General features: G+C 40.2%; 1 protein-coding gene across 1 annotated transcript in view; it reads left to right on the plus strand.

Annotated features, from left to right (window-relative positions):
* LOC117491237 (voltage-dependent calcium channel subunit alpha-2/delta-1) overlaps positions 1 to 10,129 on the plus strand; it is a 54,648-nt gene extending 44,519 nt beyond the window's left edge. Inside the window, exons 26-39 of the mRNA XM_034141115.1 lie at positions 420 to 482; positions 1,083 to 1,183; positions 1,729 to 1,818; positions 1,918 to 1,985; positions 2,088 to 2,126; positions 2,254 to 2,325; positions 3,736 to 3,888; positions 5,270 to 5,322; positions 5,685 to 5,740; positions 5,906 to 6,035; positions 6,756 to 6,868; positions 7,667 to 7,749; positions 8,078 to 8,157; positions 9,963 to 10,129. Coding sequence (XP_033997006.1) covers positions 420 to 482; positions 1,083 to 1,183; positions 1,729 to 1,818; positions 1,918 to 1,985; positions 2,088 to 2,126; positions 2,254 to 2,325; positions 3,736 to 3,888; positions 5,270 to 5,322; positions 5,685 to 5,740; positions 5,906 to 6,035; positions 6,756 to 6,868; positions 7,667 to 7,749; positions 8,078 to 8,157; positions 9,963 to 9,999 — 1,138 coding nt within the window. The 3' untranslated portion in view covers positions 10,000 to 10,129. The remainder of the gene's footprint in view (positions 1 to 419; positions 483 to 1,082; positions 1,184 to 1,728; positions 1,819 to 1,917; positions 1,986 to 2,087; positions 2,127 to 2,253; positions 2,326 to 3,735; positions 3,889 to 5,269; positions 5,323 to 5,684; positions 5,741 to 5,905; positions 6,036 to 6,755; positions 6,869 to 7,666; positions 7,750 to 8,077; positions 8,158 to 9,962) is intronic.
* The last annotated feature ends 10,447 nt before the right edge of the window (positions 10,130 to 20,576 follow it).

Genomic DNA, 20,576 nt, shown 5'->3' on the forward strand with positions numbered 1-20,576 from the left:
CCAACGCTTATTTCATGCTCAATTTACCGAGTAACTGAGCCAGAGTTTCAATCTATCATTTCTACTCTGGTTGATTTGATCATATCCAACTAGAGAAATACGATGAAAGCAAAGCACAGAATGCATATCACACCCAACCAAGAGCTCTGCCAAGACATGCTGTTTCTAGAGGAAAATAAAATAATTGCATCAGTGTGTTTCCTTTCATGGTAGGCCCACTTGTCTGAAATAATCTGAACAAACACTTACACTCACAATGCAGGGTGTCTGTTTAGCGTTAGCACATATAAAGGCAAGTGACTGTGGGCACATACGATTTGTGTCATGTCTGCAGCTTGCTCTCACAACTCACAAACACTTTTTCTAATCAGTGCGATTGGCTTTGATGTTTGATTGGAGGCTGTTTTCCATGTTTTCAGGGATGGGATAGTGGCCAGGTTTGTAGCCACAGATGGAGGAATCACAAGAGTCTTCCCAAGAAGGTAATCTCCTCTCTCTCTTGACTCAGTTTCACTTCTCACGTTAGTGCTGGCGTCGTAAAACAGCCCGTCAAGCCTTGCCCAAATATTTGCTGGTGTAAATGTGTGAGATGAAAATGGATACAGACTGTAATGCTCTTGAGCTGAGCGTTTTTTTTGGCTGCCTTACTCACCTGCTCCACTGGGTTATTTTCCAGAACAGAGAGGATTAGACACTTAAAGCTGAACTCCCAGAGCTTGCCAAGCCAGAACAGGACACGGGTCATAACCACACATCCAGCAGCTCATTTTCCTCAATTTCCTCGCTGCTTCTTTTGTCTAACCTAAATGTGGGGGGTTTCGCTTGGTCAGAATATTATACTCCAGCTGAAGATAAATGCATATTCCTCCTGCCTATAAAACCTGGAACTCATTCACTTGTTCCTTTAACAGGGTCATGCTCTTGACATATATCAAGTGCTTCAGATTTGATTGCTATTTTGATGACTCAAATCTGGCTAAAGATTTAAATACACATTTTCCAGATACCTCAAATACTTTTGCTTGGTGTTTTATGGAAATAATGGCGCATATATAATACTATGATACAATACTAATTTTCAGTGCTGGAGAAGATTGGGCCGAGAATCCGGAGACATACGAGTCCAGCTTCTACAAAAGGACCCTGGACAATGAAGTTTATATTTTCACAGCTCCATATTTCCGTAAGTTTTCTGAAAGGTTGGACAGTGTGTATGTTTCGTGCACTTTTGTATGTTTGAGGATCCTCAATGTGGTCTGGCACTGAGCCTATCCTGCTCTCTGCCTTTTGGACGTCATCTCAATTCTCCTGGCAAAGATCACACTCTCAGGCCTCTGATATCACTCTTTATCCTTCTCCTTTTTCCCGCTGTGTCTGTCAGCACTCCCCCCCCCCCCCCCCCCCCCCCCCCATCTCCCTCCTGCCCTGCTTCCTGTTATCTCCGCTGATCTCTCTAACAGACATCAGGACAGGCAGACGTAATGTAGCTGCGCTTTCAGCTACACTTGACTGGATTAAACACATGTACGGTTTACAGACTCAGCTCCACTCACATAAATTACAAGCAGCTAAAAATGCATGGAATTCCCCACGATGGATAGCGATTATTCCTATTTTACTGTGATTCCCATTATGAAAGGTTCCGTGCCAAGGTTTTTTTTTAACATGATTTTGGTTAAATTGCCATGATTTCATTCCCTTCCCTTGTGTATCCCTTCTCCACTGCAGCAGAGGTGAGGGAGTCTGTTACTGACTCAGGTATTCTAGTGAGCAAATCAGTGGACGTCACGATTGGTGAAGTCACGCTCAAGCCAGCAGGTCAGTCTTGCTAACCCAAGTTTGAGGATTTGTTCGATGCAATATAAATGACAAGTTTCAATATATGTGCATCTGCCTGTTTTGTGGTTTGCTTTGTAGTGGTGGGTGTGAAACTCAATGTCTCATTCTGGATGAACAGTTTAATAAATGCTACACTGAAACTGAACGTAAGTTGTGTTTATAAAGACTCATTGTATCATATGTACAATTTGTTTACAGCTTTGTCGTTATAAAATACAAATGATCTGGTTCACTTTTTTACGTTTTAGTGCAAGGATGAGATCTGTGGCTGTCTAAGGAATGACAAGGTACAGCAATGAAACCTTTTGTAATAAAGCTTGACTAGTACCTCTTTATAAATAATGAAAGCTCTTTTTAAATTCCAAATACTTGTTACTACTTTATTTGTACTCTTTATCTTTTTTCCCCCCACAGCATGTGGACTGTGTAATCCTGGATGATGGAGGATTTCTTCTGATGTCAAACCAGGAAGAGTATATCACCCTTGTAAGTTACCCGAAAAGCAGTTTTTTCACGTTATTACAACCATGTATACTTCACTTTTCTGCTGCCTTTGTCCTTGTCCAATTATTTGATAAACCCTCCCACAATAAAACATCTGATTCAAGATTCAAAGGCTTTAATGTCATATGCAAACTAGCCACAGTGTAGAAATGACAATGAAAATCTTAAATCCCGAGCTCATGTGGTCATCTGTGGTCATACAGTCAGAAAAGTTCAAATCAAATACTTTGCCATCGTTCAAATGTCTTACTTTGCTCTACCTTTCTTCATACCTAGCTTCTCTATGCCACAGGGATCCATCAATCCCATATAGAGGTCATATAAAGGGCTTATGACTCTGCTGAGGTATGATAATGGCCTGTTAGCTATGAGCTGTTTGAAAGCTCCTGTAGGACAGCAGTACATCGATGTCTCCAGTAAAGTAAAGCACTAGCGACTGGAGGAGGATCAAAGGAAGATTGTGATGGGTTTTAGTCAGTCATGGAGGCTGTGGTAAAGTGAAGCAAGTCCCCTGTGAATGCAAGAAGTCAGCTCTGCTGTGTGAACTCACCTCTCTCAGGCTGCTATAGGCCCCTGTGTGTCAGCGGTAGGACATGCAGAAGGTCTGGAAACGTTGCATGACAGACAAGACGGGACATCTGCTGTCTTTGATCCATTCTGCTATTACAATGTCTTTGCATTTGAAAAAGCACCCTCCTTTCCCTTTTTAACATCTTGGGATCATGCATCATTTTAAGTCTGTCTGCAGCTTTAAAACAAGTAGCCATAATTCTATGATGATGGCTCCAGCTCTTCTATCAGGGCTATATGTATTGTTAATGCTCAGGTAGTAGGAACGCTGCAACTAAGAAGACTTATAACCTGAGTGCTCCTTGAGAAGCTACAGTTAACTATTCTGATTTTAATCATGGGATAACATAACACAATAACACCTTTATTCTATGTTACAAACATTCTGCCTTAAATTGCTCTTTTGGTTGAGCAAGCAAAGCCTACCTGCTGCGGCTGAAAACCTGCTGTGAAACTGACAGCAATGTAACATCGACACCCAGACAGGGGACACTGGAGCGTGACACCACACTTGCCTATCCAGAGCGCTTCAGCAGAGGGTGAAAAGGGCATGGCATTAGAAGCGAAGTGGAAGAGGGACAGGCTGACTGCCACCTGGTAAAATGTGCTGCCTCAGAACATTTTACCACTCGTCCTGATTGGCTCTAAGCAACCTAAAAGCAAATGTTCAGTGCACTGATGCAGCAATGAATGGCCAAGTCTGTAAAGCCCCATCCGAGGAGATGTTACACAGCTGTATGATTTGTTTGTACAAGTAGAGTCTTCCTCTGCTTTTGTTGACAGGTTTTATGTGTTTGTGTGTTTGTATTTGAACTCGTCTAGATAGGTCAGTTCTTTGGAGAGGTTGATCCTGTGCTGATGATAAACCTGGTCAACACCTCTCTGTACTCCTTCAACAAGACCTATGACTACCAGTCTGTCTGCGACCCGGAGAAAGGCGGCAAGATTGCAGCAGGAACCCGCTCCGTCTTTGTGGTAAGACACACACATGTTTGATTAACAACTATATTGGTTCTTGATTCATTTGGAATATTAGGTTTTAGGGTGGTTTGTTCATTTGTCCCATTCTATGAAGGCGTTGGCACAAATATCCTTTCGGACCAAAGTATGAACGTGACAACTGTTTTACTTTTCGGTCATAACTTAAAGGGGACCTATCATGCAAAATGCACTTTTGTACATCTTTTATACATGAATATGTGTCCCCGGTGTTCCAGGGAACTCACCAAGTGTCAGAAAACACAACCCTCTCTATTTTCCTCCATACCCAAATCTCTAAAAAAGGGGGCTGCAACGGATCTGATAAAAACTGATCCAGATTTGAACACTGTCCTGACGTCAGGACGGTGGCGCTACGGCTATTGGGCCAACTCTCCACCTATCAGGGGAATGTGGGGTTGGGCCACGGCCGGCCATTGCCGCTCGAAAGCGCTGGAGACGATGTAGTACATATGCCAGGCCTGTAAGTGGCGCTGTAGTCTGCCACAAAAGCAGCGAAGAAGACTTCCCGCCCATAGTACCATGGTTACCCTTCTGTTTTATTCTCCGCTGTGGCTTTTTTTCTCCCTCCCCGAGGCAAGCGTTTGCTCCCGCTGCAACGCCTTGCCCGTTCCCCTCGTTCCTTGGAAGAGGCGGAGAGGTGGGTGTTTGTCCTCTGCTGGTGGACTAACCGGAGAGAATTACAGTGCTTGCCTCGACGGGGAGGGATTGCTCAATGCAATCCCTCCCCGTCAAACACCCACCTCTCCGCCTCTTCCAAGGAACGAGGGGACCGTGCGGCAGAGTTTTCAGTTTGTTTCGCCGGTCAAGATGTCCGTTAAAGTTTAAATCTTCCGGACAAAATTTGAAAAGTGCCGGTCAAAGGTCTTCTTTGTTATTTATTGAGCTTTAAAACAAATGAATAACGACTCTATATAATAAAACACGGAGGACGTAGATCTCTTTTTCTCCCCCTCTTCTGACAGCCCAGCAGCTGATCAGAGCACGTCTCCCCTCTCCTGCAGGGGGGCGTGGTCAGCAGAATCAGACCCGTAGACAGCAAACAGCACATAGAGCGAAATGAGGCATGGCTAAAATGCATGATCTGTTTGGTATTTTGAAAACAGAAACGTATAAATATACCTTATATAGGTATGGCCCTACAATATATCATTTAAATATAGCATGATAGGTCCACTTTAAATACAATCACTCATCAAGTATATCACACAAATGTTGGAAAAGGTCAAATGAGTGTTAATTCTAGGTATTTCTTGTTTCATGAAAGTAATACAAAATGTAAAAAGAAAATTCCTTGTCAGCTTTATTTTGGATTTTACTCTACGGTATATGACTCTCTTTTATTTTCCTTCTTCAGCCTACCATTGTAGACATGCTCAGTATTGGCTGGTGGGCCTCCAGTGCTGCCTGGTGAGTGTACAGTTTATGTTTCTGTGTTTTGTTTTTCCACTTTTTGTATTGTTTGCGAGTGGGAGTACATTTGTACTTTGGGGTAGGAGTTTAAATGAGAAAGAGATGTATGTTGTTGAGGGATGAGGCTGACCGCTAAGTGAAGGGCAAGAGCAGTTACACAACAATATACTGATATTTCTATGACTGTCCAACTGCAATATACACATCTTTTAAAATCTAATGACTGATACATTTGACATTTAGATCACCAATGACTCAAACACTATAAAAGTGTTTGTTGTTCAATGTAATATAAATTATAGATGGCTTAATGAATCATCTGTGTGACTCATTTTGTTATTTTCCTTCTCTGTGTCTAGGTCGATACTTCAGCAGCTCTTCTTTGGTCTCATGTTCCCTAACCTTCTAGAAGCAGGTAAGCAACACAAGCTAGTACATCGAAACATAACCGTAAGCCATATTGAGATGACAAAGCAGTATTTGCAACCTCTTTCTAAATTTGACAGATTTATATCTCACTTTTCTCTCAATAAATCTTTTGTAGAGTTTGTTTTTATTCAAAATGTCCCCTTGTTTTTAGCGGAGTCACCGGATGATGACATACCAGATGCCATGTTTAAGGAAAGCTGCATCACAGAGCAGACTCAGTACTTCTTTGACAATGAGGAAAGATCCTACTCAGGTGTACTGGACTGTGGAAACTGCTCCAGGTATGTGGGTCTATTGTCATACGTGCAAAATGTACATGTGCTCCCATTTTAATGACTATATCCGCTCATGCATTACATGGGTTTCTTTATTTTAGATTTGTCCCCCTTTTTACTCTTTCTTCTTCCTGGACATCCTTCTGTTTATGGGTGTGCAGGGATGGGTCCAGGATAGTGTTAGTTTCCTGGCTTCTCTCTGTTTTCCAGCCTGATTTCAGGCAGCTGTTTTCTGGTGAGTTTTGATCAGATGCAGATTACCTTGATCTGTCAGTGCCCGGAATTGCAGAGGGAAGCACAAAAGCTCTTTTATCTGTTTTTCTTCCTTCGCTCGCTGGCTATACTTCAAACTCACTAACACACACATTCACGGACCACTGCACATCCCCTTTGCTCTAACCTCCTTTCTGTGTCAATTTGGGCTGTGGGAGGGAGTTAAATATGGCTGTAATTACTGGGTGTTTTGAGTCCCACGTGTCTGCTGCTTTACAATGTTAACGACTGTAGACACAGAAACTGCCATAAAAAGCCAATCCCCAGACGAGAGAAGAGGTTTAGCTTTGTAATTGTGTAGCCAACTGCACACATACCTGTCTGTATAAAGCATATTCTATACACTCTATATGCAAATGCAGTATATTGTACAGAATATCTCTTTCAGCACAGCTATATTACTGAATAAATACTGTATGCACTGTTTACCACTATGAATGTCTTTCTTTCTAGGATGTATCGTGCTGAGAAGCTGCCAAACACCAACCTAGTGTTCCTGATCACTGATGCCAAGGCAACGTGTTTGTCCTGTGACCCCAGGCCGCTGCGACAGGCTGAACAACCCTGTATCCTTTCACTCGTAAAAATCAAACATAGTTACACTTCCTTTTTACTTTCCAGCCCTCCATCCATCACCCTTATGACAGGGGGGCTTTACACTCTCAATACAAGGACACACACCTCAGGAGTTTGCAGTGGGTCCCTGCTGAATGTTAAGGGGTGAACAGTAAACCAGATGCACGGCATATGAAAGCCTGTCTCATATTACTCACAGATTACATTTCTTTGTTTAATTCATCTGGTCTGCATGCTGCCATCAGGATGAATTAAGGCTAAGAGCTGCAGTGTGTTTGTATGGATGTACAATGTGAGTTTTGATATACTGTATGTTTGTTCAGCGTATCTGTTTGACAGATGTGCCGTGAACGTAGCTTCCTACTGGTGTAGAAGTGCAGAGGTCATCATGAGAGATCCCCACCATGGGGTCAAAACAGCCTCAAGTTGCTACACTAATAAGGACCCCACTCAACCCTAAAATAAATACACACATGCTGCTGTATTTTAATATATATACACACGTACATACATATGGCATGGCTTAATGATAAAGATTCATTTGAATGTACTCATACAAATAGTTTGTATCATTAATAATCATTTCTAGAACTGCCTTTTTGCCTTTATTGTTCTCGTAAATTGTAATAGCAGGTCAGCAAAAATCTTGGAAGAAATATCTCCAGCCAAGGTTGATGAGTTGGAAGAACATTAGGCTTTTTGGCAGGCAGATTAGATAATCCAATAGTTGCTGTTGTAAGTGTTAACTGCGACTGGTGTATCGCTTTTTCCTGACATTTTCTGTTCAGCCGAAGGTCCTGATCCATGCGAGCTGGCTCAGAATCCCAGATACCGCAAAGGGCCTGACGTGTGTTTCGACAACAATGAAAATGTAAGACACAACCACACACGTGCGTCTGTCCCGAGAACATTGCTGGAAACAGCTGCATTACTGAGCTGTTGGCTCCTGTCAGTTCTGTCTGTTTCTCATCAGTTCTCTCATCCGATTCAAAGCACTGTGCCGTCTTTCCCTTTGATCCGTTCTTGATTTATTCATTCATTTAATTATTTTATTAAAACATTTTTGATTTAATGAATTTTGCATGTATATGTGACTCAATTTGTATTATTTATCTTGCTTTATATCATCTTTTTACTCATCCTCTGTCATTCTTTTTTTTATGATTTTCATCCCACCGGCTGCTGCTCCTGTCTGATAGGATGAGCCCTTGTGTCCAATCAGCAGAAGTTCTTCGTTGAGCCCAATACCTCTCTTGTTGTTTCTGGTGCTGAGTTCAGGGTCAGTGCCCTCACACAGCTCCATACAGATATATTAACTACTTACATTTTTACTGTCGGGTCATCCCAATGTGCCTGGTAAGGGCACATCAGGAAAAGCTTGGTTGGAATTAGGTATTTGCTGGATCATTACCTATACCTATTTTCCCAACATTTAAGCACCACCCATCCTAGTTATATTTGATAAAAATAATCTAACCAACCTGGTATTATGCAACTCTGATCCACCTGAAATACTCTCTCAAACACATTAGTTATTGTACTTTTACACAATGATTGCATAAGTTTATAGGTTTTGTGTCACATTAACAATTTTTCATACACATTTAAAAACAGTGAGAAAGAATTTGACAACTAGAATGAACTAAATACCACATGTTAAGTACAAACAGTTGTGTATGATAATGTTTTTATTTGTGGCGTGCCTATCTCCCTAACAGACTGCTACATCTTGCTTTGGCATCTTTTTTTTTGTTTTTTCCCCCTGTTTTTTCCACCAACAGATGGCAAGCAGATTGTATCTTGGCAGTTAAAAGTGTTAAACCAATTTGATATAATAGCTTCACAGCACCACTATGCAATAATAGCTTCACAAAACTATGTATAAATATTCGTATATGCAGTTTTTCTTCAGCATTGCTAAATGCTTTGTCAGCCAAATATGTAAACACATTTGGATGCATTTTGCCTCAGACTGAGATGTCTTTTAGGTTTTAAGAATTCCAATACAATATCCAGACCTCATACAGTAAGACATGAGCTTTTGTAGAATCCCTTAATGGGAGAGATGGGAGTTCATAGTGGTTCATTTGAGGTAAATCATTCAAACAAAGGAGCAAGGTGGATAACTTGTGTGTGTGAGATCATTGCATCATCACCCAACTTTGAACAGTTTATAAAATGTCTTATTATTGGGGGAGGTGTGAGGAGGTTGTGCTTGGACACAAAGGAAAGGGGAAAAATGGCTGAGGAAGTAAATGAAAGTTTTAAAAGTAGGCCGAGTCCCTTTTCCTCCTTCCATCTGTTCCTTTACTTTTGGCTCAGCTCCTTATAGGAAGACCGTTTATGACGAGGCCAGTCAATTTTGTCACAGGAGTAAACAGAGGAAGCTCCATGTGTGTTTCCTGCCCTTTGAATACAGTGGACTCCCACCTCTCTCTCCTAGGCCTTTGGCATGCAGGGACATCCTGAATACTCCCATCGAATACTAAAAAAAATACACTGTCAAACAAACACATGCAGCACAATCACAATGAGGTCTGGGACGCCTCTGTAACTGCACCACAGCATTTAAATTAACAGATCATTTCGGGATAAGATGCTTGTTTGTTTTCTTGTCAAGAGTTAAACAAGAGAATGCTTTTCTAGTAGATGTCAAGCTACCATTGGCAGGCAGTTAGATTAGCACAAAGACTGCAAACATAGAACACTGCCAAGACATAGTCCTGCACATGTTCACTGTATAACCAGGGATTCTGTTTTTTACATTTCACTCTTTGTAGGAAATAAACAAATGACATGTGTTTATGAGTACGTTTTTGAGGTTCTCCTAGGAGCATTGTGTCTACAGAGAGCCATGCTAGCCCTGTTTCCAGTCTTTTTGCTTTGCATTTCCTGGTTCCAGCTTTATTTTAATAACATATGGGATGATGGATATGCGAGTGCTTTTGCTCTTCTCATATAAGTCATAAACTGCTCGTTATTGTTTGTAGAAAAGCAGTGATGATGGTGTAAAGTCGCAGCAGATATACTGGATAAAGTAGAAGACTGTTGATCTGATTGATTGACAACTGCTTTGTCCAACAGGAAGATGATTCTGATTGTGGAGGAGGGACCAGCTTGAGCCCATGTCTTTGGCAAATGCTTGGACTCCAACTACTGATGATGTGGCTCATCACAGCTTTACAAAACTCATGACCCCTACACACACAAACACATCATTATCTCATCCCACACAAGGCCAGAAGACACTCCAGTTATGCCATGCAGGATGTATGCAGGAAAGTTGCAACAAGACATTATGCTTTATGATGACCGTATCATTTTTTCAATGCCAAAGGGTGCTCAATTGTTTCCTCCTTGTCATTTCCAAAAATAGAGACACATATACTGTGCTCAGCTGCATTCATTTCCATGATATACTCCATAATCCTCTCTTATGGTGCAAGAGTAAGAGCTAACCAAACCCTTTAATTCTGCCTCTTTAGTTTCTTTGATTTATTTTTGCGGAGGTTGAAGAGTCCCACTATGCCAACTAAATATCCTTCAAAGACTGTATGTTCACTGACAGCGTTGATTTGTGTCGTTGTCAATATTGTTTGTTGCTTATTTATTGCGTATGAATCATAATGCTGTAATGATGATTATTTTAGGCCACCAGTGCAACTATATTCCCTTTTTGTTTAAGTGTTTTTAAATGTACTGTACTGATATATTTATGAAGTTGGGATTTTTTATACTCAAAATCAAATAGCGTTACATGACTAACTAGGTGTTGTATTGTAGCAGCATGTGCTCAGTACAGAGCTAAAGACAACACCAGTCCTCTGACACCAAAGCTCCACACAGTACCAAGGATCACAGATACACTACCCGACTACAGAGAATCTGATAGTTTATTTTAAGACAGACCTCAGATGTGGGTCTACATCAGTATTCAAGTTATGACGTTAGATAGATAGATATCTATACCTCACTGAGATGAAGTGAGATCATGTGAATCTAAATATATTAGGATATTACAATTGAAAATGTGTTTGTCCTTGGTCTGACAGCTTTGGTTGTCTTCAATTTTAACACATCAAATTCCCAGTGCCTACACAGTAGCTCAATCAGTGTGTTACTGAATGAAACAATGAATCAGAGTTGTATTATCACCATGTAGGCTTTATGCTAATGCTGCTGCAGTTGAGTAGAAAATGGTAGCCCTTGCAGTAAAATGTTGTGGAATGGGCCAAATCAGCTGCAGTTGTTATAATTGATGTGGCCCAGGCAGCAGCAGAAACAAGCAGGGATTTTGATTAAAGAAAGGGATTTAATTTTCCTTCATGTTCAAAACAAACCTAAACCAGACTCGAGCCTCGCGTTCCAAAACCTCTCTTTATTAGGCCTGTTCTGTTCCCGTTCTGGATCACATGACTCAGGAGCCAAAATGACTTGTGAATGAGATCAGCATATCAAAATGACTGTTTCCTTGTTTCCTTCTCCTTGCTGTGTTCCTCCCTATGCTTGTTTCCTCTTTGTTTTGCTCTATAAGTGCTGTGAAGCAGACGCTGAAGGCTCGGTGTTGAAATGCTGCAATGTCATGGGATGAGCTTGTTCTGTGTTTGAACGCTGTCTTTGCCTATGATCAGCATCAGGGCCTGTTGGAGAGAACTTAGAGAATACACTACTCCCAGTGGTCATTTTTACATTGCCTCACATTACCATACAGCATTAAGATCAAACTCAAGTTTTCCTTTTTCATTGTAGCTATTTAAAAAATGAAAGTAGAGTTCTCTCCACCTAGCCTTCATGCTGACCCTGTTGAGTGTTCAGGTTATGCCTGTCTATCAAAGTTGCGTGTTGACATGTGTTTTACCCCGGGGATCCCGTGTCTATGTGCAGGCATGTGCGTGTCCCTCCAATATCTGATTGTGCTTTAATACTGTACATGAATTAATCTTTTTGTGGAACTTGACTAGCCTGAATAACTTTTGTATACATTTGTACACTTATACTATTTACTGTAAAAAAGAGAAAATGAAAGTAAAGAAAAATGTTTATAATATGGTGTTGATTATTGTGCAAATATAATATATTCACAATAAAAGTGTTGTATTGTAATGACCTGAGGTGCTTGTTTTTATTGTCACATCTGGCCAGTTGCTTTGGCTCTACTCGGACCAGACCGAACATGTCATACTTCCTGGAAGAAGAAACATCTGCTGAAAAGCGAAGTGCATCCACATCTGTGTTTCACTGTTTGTGTTTGTGTACGAAGCACATGTTGGTAATTGCTACTTTGCCAAAAAGTCATTTTATAATTAATCATTTTACAGCGGAGACATATCAAATAATTGCAAGAAATTAGGATTAGGCGTTACTTAATAAGAGGCGGAAAAGTAGTGTTTTGCTACCATGTTTTTTCAAAAGTTTAAAGTCTGTTTAACGTCAGACCACACTGGGCATCACTGACGGGTGTGATTTGTGGTTAGGAGTTGTACAAATTGTGATATATTGCAGGCGTACAGTAACAATCAGTGACAACATGGTGTACTGACACACCATAGGGTACACTTCGACATGGCTCAAGGTAGATGAGAAGTTAAACCAATGTCTGTCAGCAATAACAAGATTCTCAGTAGGGATGCAACAGTAAGGAACATTTTCAGTCGGGTAATAAACTCAAGGTTCAAGGTTCAAGGTTCTTTATTGTCAAACTGACATAGCTACAGAGTAATTATGTTGTTGAAAATCTTATGTCACAGGCTTCTCCAACACTGCAACATAATAACAATACAGATAGCAAGAGCAATACAAAAAGAAAGATAGTTATAAAATAAAGTGAGCATGTGGAATAGTGCAGTACGAGTCTATATACAAGTTATTGGAATGATATATATTAGATATTAGATACATATTACTGAGTAGCAGATGAATGTTTTGAAGTTGTTTCAGCAGTTCAATTGTTTAACTTGTGACAATACTAGTGTTACTGATTACACTGAAAAAAGTACAAACTAAAAGTAATTTGGCGATGAAACTGAGAGTGCTTACTTTGAATTCTAACACTGGATATGTGTGTGGAGCTTTACCTGCAGGCCAGAGGTTTCCACCAGGCACCAATTAACCATCTTTTGCCAAAAGCATCAGAAAGCCAGATGCCAACACCAGAGTTAGAGTAGTTCTTCTTTCCCACTACATTACGAGTGCTTTACCTGATGGTATTTGTGTTTATCTGATGGTAATCTAAGAATCAATAAGGCCATAGTTTAGAGTGGAAAATATAAAGATGTTTGTTTTTCTTGGAGATGTGTCGGACTGGGAGGTCTTGGTAGGTGTGCTATATAGCAATATGTACAAGGGAGGTTGTAACAGGATACTCTTGTAAATGGGGACGAGGTCGTACCCTTTAACATGCCTGGGTTAAGAAGTTACAGACGCAGGATAAGCAGGGACAAGTTCTACATCTATTTTCAATTTGGAAAACAAAGGTCAAAACCCACAAGAGAACAAATAAATTCATGTGTTTTTGTTGTTTAGTTCTGGGCAAGGATCCTTTTAACTGTGATAGCTTAGCATCTTACATGTGGTACCAAAATGACTTTGCTAATCACAGCTTAACTGAGTCCATTCCGCACATGCAACTGCTTTCCTTTCTTCTGTTCTAATTTATTTGAGCATTTTTACTTTATTACGTTGTTGACAGTTAAATGTTACCAAAGTCTTGGTAAGAGAGCAAAAGGCAGTGAAATGCAATAAAGCTTGCAGGCCAGAATCAAACCGTGGTATTACAGTTAAGGCATGTGGCTTAGACCGCTGGCCAACCACAAAACAAGTCTACGTTTTAACTATGGATTATAAACTGTTCGTTTTGGAAAGATAATAGAGTCAAACATTAATATAAATACATTATCTGTCTGTTAAACATGTTATTGTCTAATTTAACTTTGGCATGCTATTCTTGTAGCAATGATGTGCACATGTAGATTTACAATTCAGATATTATTATGGTTCACCCTTGTTTATGCATCCAAAGAAATGGTTTGGATAACAGGGCTACATTTGAGACTTGCGTAAAACGGAGAACTCCATCCTGACTGGTTCTTTCCCATCAAGATGTTGATGCAATTGTTCTGGTATTGTGGTAATGTCAAACAGAACAATGATTCATACAATAGACGCATTTACATTTGAGTGACAGGCCTTTTCTTCTTTGTTTTAACTTCGTTTTTCTGGCCATCCGTTATTCTTTTTACCAGCTTATCCAACAATTCCATAAAGCAATTCACCCAGACTAAAGCACTCAAAGCTGGAACTGTGTGACTAACTTAAAGAGGCTTTCTTTTATTTTGTTTCACTAATTGCAGGAAGTAACACATAAGATTAACAATGCATCAACAACATGAACCGTGACTGGACTTCCAAGGACCAGCATGTTATTGGTTAACCTCTCTGAAGTTCATTTGATAAAGATTTAACATCCTTTTGCGTAGAGTTTTACCAGCGAAGACTATTTTTGGAACAGCATTGACGCTCAATGACGTTTTGATTGTACCATTAGAGCTAAATTTAGTCCCGACACCATCAGCAGCCTCCAGGTCATGACAGGCCCAGGGCAATCAACCCAAGTCAGAATAAACTTCCCTCAATCTGGTAACAATAATGTGGTTTGTTTTTAATTGGCACCATTTGTTTTTTTCTAATACGGAAAAAAGTGTACACTTCCTGTAAGCAGCAACAGAAAGGTCACAGCGTTTTCCATCATCATAAAACACAGTCCAGGGATGGGCATTAGGGTCACTGAGGTTTCGTTCTACTGTAGCTCCCGTAATGAAAGCTAAACCAATATAAGTGACCACCAACTCACTCATACTGTATATTCCAGTATGAGACACACGCTTTCCCTTTTATCAAAGGGTATTATAAATCGTTTTGCTGCTAACTATTATGTAACTCTAAATGGATTTTGTTTGCTGCAAAAGGAAAATACAGATAACATCCAAGTTTTTCTTTATCACAGAAAAATATCCTGAACACGCTTTAGATATTTTCCTGTGATTTGGCACCTGTTCCTTCAAAACCCCACTAAATCTGGCAACAACATTAGCCAAAGTAAGTCTTAAAATATATGTGTAAAAGGAAGACAACGATTGGTGTTATACAAACTGAGGGTTGGAAAGAACACCAACAGAGGCTTGGCATGGATGATCAGGAAATGCCACAGGCTTTTCCAAACCCATAAACATGACTACCTTGGTTTTTCTCCCCCTCCGTCTCTCAGATTGTAAGCAGGCTGTGCTGTGTTGTCTGAATGCTTGGTGTGATTGGCAGGCGTAACATTCGAAAACTCTGTCCAGGTGAACAGCCTCAACGGGACACATTCCATTCCAGCGCAGATTGGAGATTGATTTGTGGATTTTCTCTGTGTTTAGAGTGGGGCCTCACATACATTAACTGGTAACATGAGGTGTTAGATTTGTGGGGGGCATGCACATTCAGCAAGGTTAAAGCGTGTATGTCATTCTCTTGCTTGCAAATGCTCAGGTTTTCGGATAATCATCTTTATAAATACATTTATGGGGAACATGACAAGGTTTTCAAAAGATAAGCTGCAATATTTTGGTGGAGTTATGTACAGTACGTCAAGTTCAGGTTTGTTGCTCTGATGAAATGACAACTACTGTAGGTTGCCATTTGTTGTAGACCCTTACAACTTCCTCTGATGATAAAATAATATGAACCAGAATAGCAACTACATCAATTGCACATGTTCAAGGCAGAGCTAAAATAATGTAGACTCTTTATTAAACAGATAATTTGGAAGAATCTCCATTATCGGTCAAACATGTCAACCAAAGTAATATTTTCCCAATGTGCACTGTTAATAAACAGTTAGAATGAATACTTAATAAAAGGTGCGGATGGGAATGTCCTTATCTTTGCAGGTGTTTGGTCAGTATTGGACAAGTTGAAACTTTGACCTGATGATGGTGCTAGATGAAAGGTGAGAAGATCTCTAAAGTTATTAGGAAGCTTCCTCTGGGGATAAAAAGTCCCATATGTGTCCCAGTCCAGTAGGTGTAAAGATATTTCACTAACAATAATCATCATGTTTCATTGCAGGATAAGATACTGGGGGAGTAAGATATTCCTATAGCCAAAGGGAATTTAGGCAATGTTTTGCCGGATTATTAAAGTATTTAAAATATTGATTCACTTAAATATAATTATAATAATAATGATGATAATAAATATAATATTAAAATAATAGATATTGCTTGACAGCTGGTTCTGGTTGAATTATGTATTATTGATGACATTTAGTATGTCTCATAAAGAAGAAAGAAAAATATAATTATAAACTAGATTATGATGTAATCACAAAGAGACCAAAAATGGGCGAAAACAAGTTCTTGTTTGTTTGTTTTGTCTTCAAGTCATACAGAAATATGCTTACAAGAAAAAGATAAACATGTTAGATCAAGAGAGAAGGGGGGGAGTTTGTGGTTGAAGACACTTTGATGAGTGTGGTGCTTCTCGCGTCTTTGCTGTGCTGGCCTTCCATTAAGAGTGAGTAAACTGGTAAAACTATTGCAGCTGGCTCCTAAAGACCCCACAGAACATGTTTGTGTGTTTCGTGCTTCAAGTTACCTGAGTGCGTGTCTGGCGAATCACTCAGGTGGGCCCTGAAGACCCAGACTGCACGCTGCCGCTCACCCATGCTATGTTCATCATCAACATGTTAATTACTCGTATGAGGTCTGACACAGACACATGTGGGATGAAATGTACCTGCTGCCCCAGAGCAGCTTTTCTCCCTCTCTGTTCTTTAATCTTACCGACCACCCTCCCTCCCCTGAGTGTCTCCCCTTCTGCATGAGTCATGCGGGGTAAATTAGCAGTAAGCAGCAGACAAGACAAGCTGAAGGTTAGCAGATGTGTAAGAAATGAGCAAATACAGGTTTAGTCACTATTTTAAGACCTGCTCTCCCTTTTCTCCTTGTCCTCTTGTAATATTTAATTGTATCATCTCGTGTCCAAGTGGTGGTTATTACTTTGTTGTGATAGATGTTGGAATTTTGGATAGTATTTAGATCTGCAAGTTACATTTTAAACACTTTTTAAATAACTTTGATGGTTACATGGATTTTATGAAGAAACATTCATTGTGTGTGGTGAATGACACATTTTAGTAAGTCATTCTAATTAATTCCAAGTATTTATGAACAGGTCTAAGGGGAGTAAAGGTACCACTGTGTCCAGGACTGTGGTTACACAAATACATATTTTGTGAAAGCAAGACAATAGCACAAAATAGCACTTCCTCTAAAAAAATAGCTTATGTATAGGTAACATGACCTATTTGAGTGTTTTCTCCGCATTCAGTGTTGTACTCTTTTGAGTGAATGACATGGACTGTCAAAGGGCCGGCACAATAGAGGGCGTGGATATGTTGATGTGTTTGTGCGAAACATGTAATGTGTTCCATGCTAAAGGATGTGTCATTTAAACAGTTATGGCTTGAGTGGATATACAAACTCACGAGGCCATTTTGATGGTGAATTGTTCCAAGGTTGTGTCTCAAACGTTCACATCAACTCCCATAAACACAGGAGGGGGTACAAACAAAAGGCTGAATGAGGACTATGCAATGTGAACTCAATCTGTGGAGTTTACATGTTTAGTGTGTCTTTAGACTTAATATCTCATTGTAATACTTTTCTTATTAACCTTTATGAGTTTAAAATGCTGTCAAATAAGAAACTGACTGCAACTCAAAATATTCTAAATTTGACTCAGAAAAGGTTCCCCTGTGAAATGTAAATGATTTAGCAAAATACATACACATATATAAATATATAAATAGATATCATTTCCAAGACACTTCATTGTACATTATGACTTAGTTGAAATTTGATTCAACATGGTCTTGAGTCATGAGTATAGCTTTTTATGTTCGATGGAGACTTTCAGTACATCAATGACAAAAGCAGTGGTTCTCTGTTCTCTGAGTGAAGGAAACTCTTTGGCATATTGAGTGCTTTCCTGATATCTGCTATGGTCCTTTGTTCCTCTTTAATACTATTTATAGAAATGTGTTGGTGACTCAGTCTGCTAATGTGCATTGTAAATTATGCACTGATGTTTAAAAACTCAAGTTTCTCATTACCGTCTGGTGCCCACAGCCTTTTTTCAATGTTGCAATTTTATAAATCAAATAGAAATGTGACGTGAATGCACTCCACAGGGCTCAATGAAAAGAAAAGTCTGGTTTTGCACATGTTTAATCCGAGAAGCCATATTTTTGAACTGTTTGTGTGGACAGATTGTGCTTGTGCGTGGTTTATTTGTGTTACCCATAACTGTCGGCAGATCTCAATTACGAGCAGTGACTACAATCGCTTGCACTGACAACAGGAAGTGTGTGTTTGTTTAAAGGAGGATCTCTTGACAGTGTATCTGTGTTTACAGCTTCTAGGCCCACAACTGTCATCACTACCCCCAACACACGCAAAGGCACACACACACACACACACACACACACACACACACACACACACAAAACCCACTGCCCCCTCCAACACACACACACAACCCCAACATTTTTCTAATTATAGTAAAATACCTGGGCCAGCTCTCTTCTGCACTCCTACACTTCCTCAATCAGAGTCCCTTTCTACTTCCTTATCTGTTGCTGTCTGCCTCAAACTATCCCCATGTCTGTCCCCTATCCCTCTCATTCATTCTTTTAATTTCCAACCTACCCTTTACACAAGGACATATAGCTCAAATCTGAAAAACAGGCTGGAACGATAAAAGGTCACAATGAGGTCCAAGTCATTTGCTGCAGATGAAAACTCACATGGACATGTACCTACATGCACATGCATGGAGATATAACAGTGTACAACACATGACTCACACAATGCACACACAAACTTCTGCAGGATGTCTATTTATACTCCGCACACTCCACAAATATGCACTCAGACAGCCCGGCCTTCAGCACACTGCTTTGTATTGGGCCTCTCTGCTACAGTCCATCCATTTTACTCCCATTGCTCTTCATCTACGCTATCTCAGTATCAGCTTCTTGGTTCTCCATATCATCTCCATCTCCCACTGAACTTCCTCCCGCCATTACAGATATGAACTTTCTGGCAATAACAAGCCACAGATGTGAGGAGCCTCGTATGGTGACGGCGTTCTCATGAGTGAGCAGTGGGCTACCGGCTCTCTCTCATTTCCATCTTCAAGCAGAAAGCGTGGCTCTCAGACGCAGTTGAAACACCCACTGGATTCTTGTTTGGAGAGTCAGTAATAAGATTGTGGTGATGAGGGTTCAAACTGGTGAAGGTTTGAGCTCTCATCTGCTGCTGGTTATGTACGAGCATGCGTGATTGTCACAGTGACAGAAGAAAGTCCGAATTCGTGTTTGCCTGCGAGAGAGAGCGTGTGTGGTTGTTTTGCACACGTGAAGGAAGGTAGAGAGAGAGAGAAAGAAAAAGAGACTTGTGCTCCGCTCCAGTGAAAGTATCTGACTCATGGCTGATTGTTTATTATTGCGAGTGACTGTGGTCCTCTCAGGAAGCCGCAAGAGCATTACTCATTGAACCAGAGAGGAGATATAGATGCAGTCTGTCTCCTCTTACATATGTATTCATCTATTCCGCAGTTTAATGAAATGCCGGGAATCCCCGCAATGCAGTAACTTTTTAATCTGAGCCAGGATAAATAATGTGATTTCTATTTACTGCGCACCCCACCGGACTGTCACTGGAGGAGAGTAGTTTTGCTCTGTGCCTGCCGCATCAGAGATGTTTAGAGAAATGTTAGGGCCAGCTAGTGTCACATCTCCTATCTCATGCTGTCATCGCTGGAAATAGAGATGACACTCAGGAGATGGATTGGGATGTCTTGTCCTCAGCCACTAACCACTAACTTCACTTCTTATCTGACAAGGGGGAAGAAGGAAAGTAGCATAAACAACCCCAAACACACTCCCCCCCTCCTCTTTTACATCCCTTGTTTCCCGGTGCTGACAAGTGCCTGCCAATATCTGTTTCATTGTGCACACAGTGCAGCCTGGTGATCTTGGGGAGAAAAGGATGATTGAGTGGTATGCTGCTGTGTGACAGCGAGGGATGGATGGACACATAATATGTTGAATAAATACACAATTATAACTATTTTCCTCCTATTTTTGCTCATGAATTTATAGTGTGCCTCTGTCAAAATGAATTGTAAATATTCGTGTTTGATTGGATTCTTAAATCTCGTTAATTCATTGAAGAATTCAGAAGACCCCAATAAATGTATCTTTATGTGTATTCTGAGAAGGCCTTATTATCTTTTATATACAATAATAAATAATAATACATGGTAAAACTAATGCTGTTTTTTAGGATTTCCAAGTGGTTTTGAATGTTTTTTAAAGACAGGAAGGGGGGGGAACAAAGAAAGATCCAAAGTATAATTTAATAATGTATTAGTATAGGAGGATCGATTGATGGCACATGTTAACTCACAATAGCCTCTGATACCTACACACAGTGACATAAATGTGATTTACTGATAAGGGTATCAACATTGACATATCACTGAAGTTTATTTATGTCACAATCAGGCCACTAAAAAACACTTAATTGAAAAAGAAAGAGAGAAACAAAAGGCGAGAGAGGGAGCAAAAGATAAAGTCATACACACGCGCGGAGA

Source organism: Trematomus bernacchii, unplaced genomic scaffold, assembly GCF_902827165.1.
Source record: "Trematomus bernacchii unplaced genomic scaffold, fTreBer1.1, whole genome shotgun sequence".
In the NCBI taxonomy this organism is placed as follows: Eukaryota; Metazoa; Chordata; class Actinopteri; order Perciformes; family Nototheniidae; genus Trematomus; species Trematomus bernacchii.